This window comes from Volvox carteri (assembly GCF_000143455.1).
Source record: "Volvox carteri f. nagariensis unplaced genomic scaffold VOLCAscaffold_36, whole genome shotgun sequence".
Lineage (NCBI taxonomy): Eukaryota > Viridiplantae > Chlorophyta > Chlorophyceae > Chlamydomonadales > Volvocaceae > Volvox > Volvox carteri.
The window spans coordinates 1129770-1132943 of record NW_003307579.1 but is presented as its reverse complement, the minus strand read 5'-3'; the positions used below and the strand labels follow the sequence as shown (position 1 = coordinate 1132943).

Sequence of the window (3174 nt, the reverse complement as noted above, 5' to 3'; positions counted from 1 at the left end):
CGGCCCCCAGCACTAACCCGGTTTTCCCCCCCTCCCCCACCTTATCAAGGCCCCCAGGGTGTCCACCAGACTCAGCCCCACGAACAGCCGCTGTCCGGTCTCCCGCTCCAACCGGACCTGCTCTCGGAGCAGGCAGCTCATCTCGGACACCGCCCGGCTCTGAAAGGAACACTCGCGACTCTGGAGGGTGGCAGGTTGTGTGTTTTGGGGGTTGTGGGAGGTACGGCACCGAGGTGGGGAGGGGGTAGGGGGAAGGGGGCCAGGAGGGGTGGGTCGGTCGGGGGAATGAGGGGAAGAGAAAAACACACCGAACGATCCGCCGCCAACCACCACCCCCGGAGGGAACAGACGAAGGGACGAGGCAGGAATGTGGAAATGAGTTAACGACGAGGACGAAGTCCCGGTGCGGAGCACATCGTGGTTTCGCAAGCTGTTTTGATGCATTCGTACGACGTCCATACCTGTCCGTACTTTTGCGCCACGTCAGCAAGAGCGGTGGCTAGCTTGGCGGCGGCGGCCTCCGCCCCCCCTGGACTTGCCGCCACCGCCGCCGTTCCCCCCAGCTGCTGCAGCTGCTGTCGCTCCGAAACTAGGGCCGCACGGAATTGCAAAGAGGCGAGCTCGGAGATAGCGACGGCGGGGGGAAAGGCAGCGGCGGCGGCGGCGGCGGCGGCAGTGGTGGTCACTCCCGCAGCGGCCGCTGTGAGGATGGTTTCCAAAAGCTCCGGCTCCTGAGATGTGTTGTACGAGGATATATAGGGTAAAGGCATTACGAAGTCGTAGCTCTACGTATGTAAGTATGTATGTATGCATGTATGTATGTATGTATGTGGTGGGGGAGGGGGAACTCACCATGAACGGATGGCATTGAGGTGTGCGGCCCGAGTGCGACCAGCCCGCCCCTGCCGTCCATATCCCCCCTCCCCCTTCCTCTCCCCCCTCCCCCTTCCTCTCCCCCCTCCTGCCCCACCTTAGTCTTGCAGTACTTGATGAAGAGGTTCCGGGCGAGGTGGCGGGGGGCCACCAACGCCCAGAACTCGGGCAGGGGCCGGGAGCGGTACGTACCCACCAACACCAGGTGCACCTGAGCGGGTGAAGGGGTGGTGAAGGGGGGTTTGAAGGGGGGAGTGAAGGGGGGTGAAGGGGTGGTGGAAAGTAAAGGTGGAATTTGCCGGTATCTTAAAACAAGCTCGTGGTCGAGACCGCGGCGTCTGAAGTTATCTGATCCTTACCGCACTGCATTGGTGCCGCTGCTACAGCTGTTTCGTATGTTGCTTACCCAGCCCTCGCCCTAAAATGCGCTCATCCAAAGCTACAGCCACACACCTCAATACACATCCCACATGCGAGACACCCTCCTCCTCCCACCTAACCCACCCCCCCTCCCTCGACCTTGTACACTCTTTCCTTGGCAGCAGCAGCGTCACTCGTTTGTCTTTCACCCCTGTCACCTCCCCCCCACCCCCCACCCCTGTCACCTCCCCCCTCGACCCACCAGGTCCGGGTCCCCGCTCTCCACCGCCTTCCTCAGCGCCCTCTGAAGCACCTCGTCCCGACTGCCCTCCACACACCCCTCGCGATCCACATCAGCGGCAACAGACCCTGCGGCAGGAACAGGACAGGCACCTGGGGGTACTGGGCCGGCAGTGCACCCTCTCTCCCCCCCCGGTATGCATGTATGTATGTATGTATGTATGTATGTATGTATGTATGTATGTATGTATGTATGTATGTATGTATGTATGTATGTATGTGCATGTTGCGAGGCATGTGAGGCCGAACTCACATTACCAGGGTCTGACCTAGTGCCCGGCTAATAATGACAACGTTGGACCGGACAGACAGACAGACAGACGGTCAGCCAGGTAGTTAATGGTTGTCAGGTGGTGGTTGGGAGTTAGTTGCCCAAGTTCTAACCCACCTCTCCCCGCTGCTCGGCTGCTTCCCCCCGCCGTTGCCGTACTACTGCTAGCAGTAGCCGCCCCCAGTCTGAGCAGCAGGGGCACCTGCTTGGCCGCTGACCTCTCCTCCTCCAACAGCCTCAGAGCCAGATGGCGACGACCCACCTCCTGAGAAGAGAGGGGGAGGGGGAAAGAGAGAGGGGGGGAGAGGGGGGAAAGACGAACCACAAACGAGTGAAGCTGCTGCCAGGGCAAGAGTGTACCAAGAGTAGAACTGACCAAAAGGCGTTCTTGAAGTGCGGCGACCTCGGGGGATGACGTTGTGAAGAAGATGTCGGAAAAACTACCTACCTAGCCGCCAAGACTAAAATAAGCGCGAGAGAAAAGCAGTAAAGCCAAGCCGTAAAAGAGAAAAGGTAGGTATAGAGGCGGGGGAAAAGTAGTAAAAAACTGCTGACGTGAAGCCGGAATAAAGTTTGCCGCCGGGGAAGAGGGGTCAGGAAAAGGGGGAGAGGGGTAAGATGGGGGGGGGGAGATGGAGGGGTGACACGGCGGGGTGTCATCATGTCGCCTTAACAGTCTGAACATCGGGACGAGACGGCGGCACAATGGACATTCCGTTTAGGTAGCCGTTCGCCTACCACCTGGCCTGCTGGCTTGCTGGCAGACAGACAGACAGACAGACTGGTCGACTTCATGAGGGTCAGAACCTTCCCTCTGCTCCCCCTCCCCCCCTCCCCCCTCCCCTTCACTCACCAGCGCATGTTCCGCCAGTCGGGCGTAACCCACTTGGGGACAACATTTGAGCTTGGACACGATCGCATCCTGAAAGGGCCGTATGTATGTATGTATGTATGTATGTATGTATGTATGTATGTATGTATGTATGTATGTATGTATGTATGTATATATATGTATGTATATATGTATGTATATATGTATATATATGTATGTATGTATGTATGACGTTGATTACACTGTGGGCTGAAAAGCCGGGGGCCCAGGGCCGAAACACAGCGCGGGGGGCGGGTGCATACGGCTGGTTAGTCTCATGCACTCCGCCCCCGGGTCAGGCCGCACGGGAAACGACGGCCGGCACGCAACAGCGCTTGTTTGGCGCTCCAACTAGACGGGATCTATGCCCGTTGGTCTCCTAACATAAACGAAGTCGCAACTGGGGGGCTCTTCCTGCCGACCGAACGAACCGAGCATCTCAGAGAGCTCGCTACCAGGACCTGGGCGACCGGGAGCCCGACGAGTCATCCCGGGCGGG

General features: G+C 58.8%; 1 protein-coding gene across 1 annotated transcript in view; it reads right to left on the bottom strand.

Annotated features, from left to right (window-relative positions):
- Positions 1–3174, bottom strand: part of VOLCADRAFT_105988 (uncharacterized protein) — a gene marked incomplete at both ends in the record, with an annotated part of 12811 nt that overhangs the window by 3377 nt on the left and 6260 nt on the right. The window contains 6 exons of the mRNA XM_002953419.1: positions 41–180; positions 462–731; positions 971–1084; positions 1496–1602; positions 1922–2069; positions 2658–2726. Coding sequence (XP_002953465.1) covers positions 41–180; positions 462–731; positions 971–1084; positions 1496–1602; positions 1922–2069; positions 2658–2726 — 848 coding nt within the window. The remainder of the gene's footprint in view (positions 1–40; positions 181–461; positions 732–970; positions 1085–1495; positions 1603–1921; positions 2070–2657; positions 2727–3174) is intronic.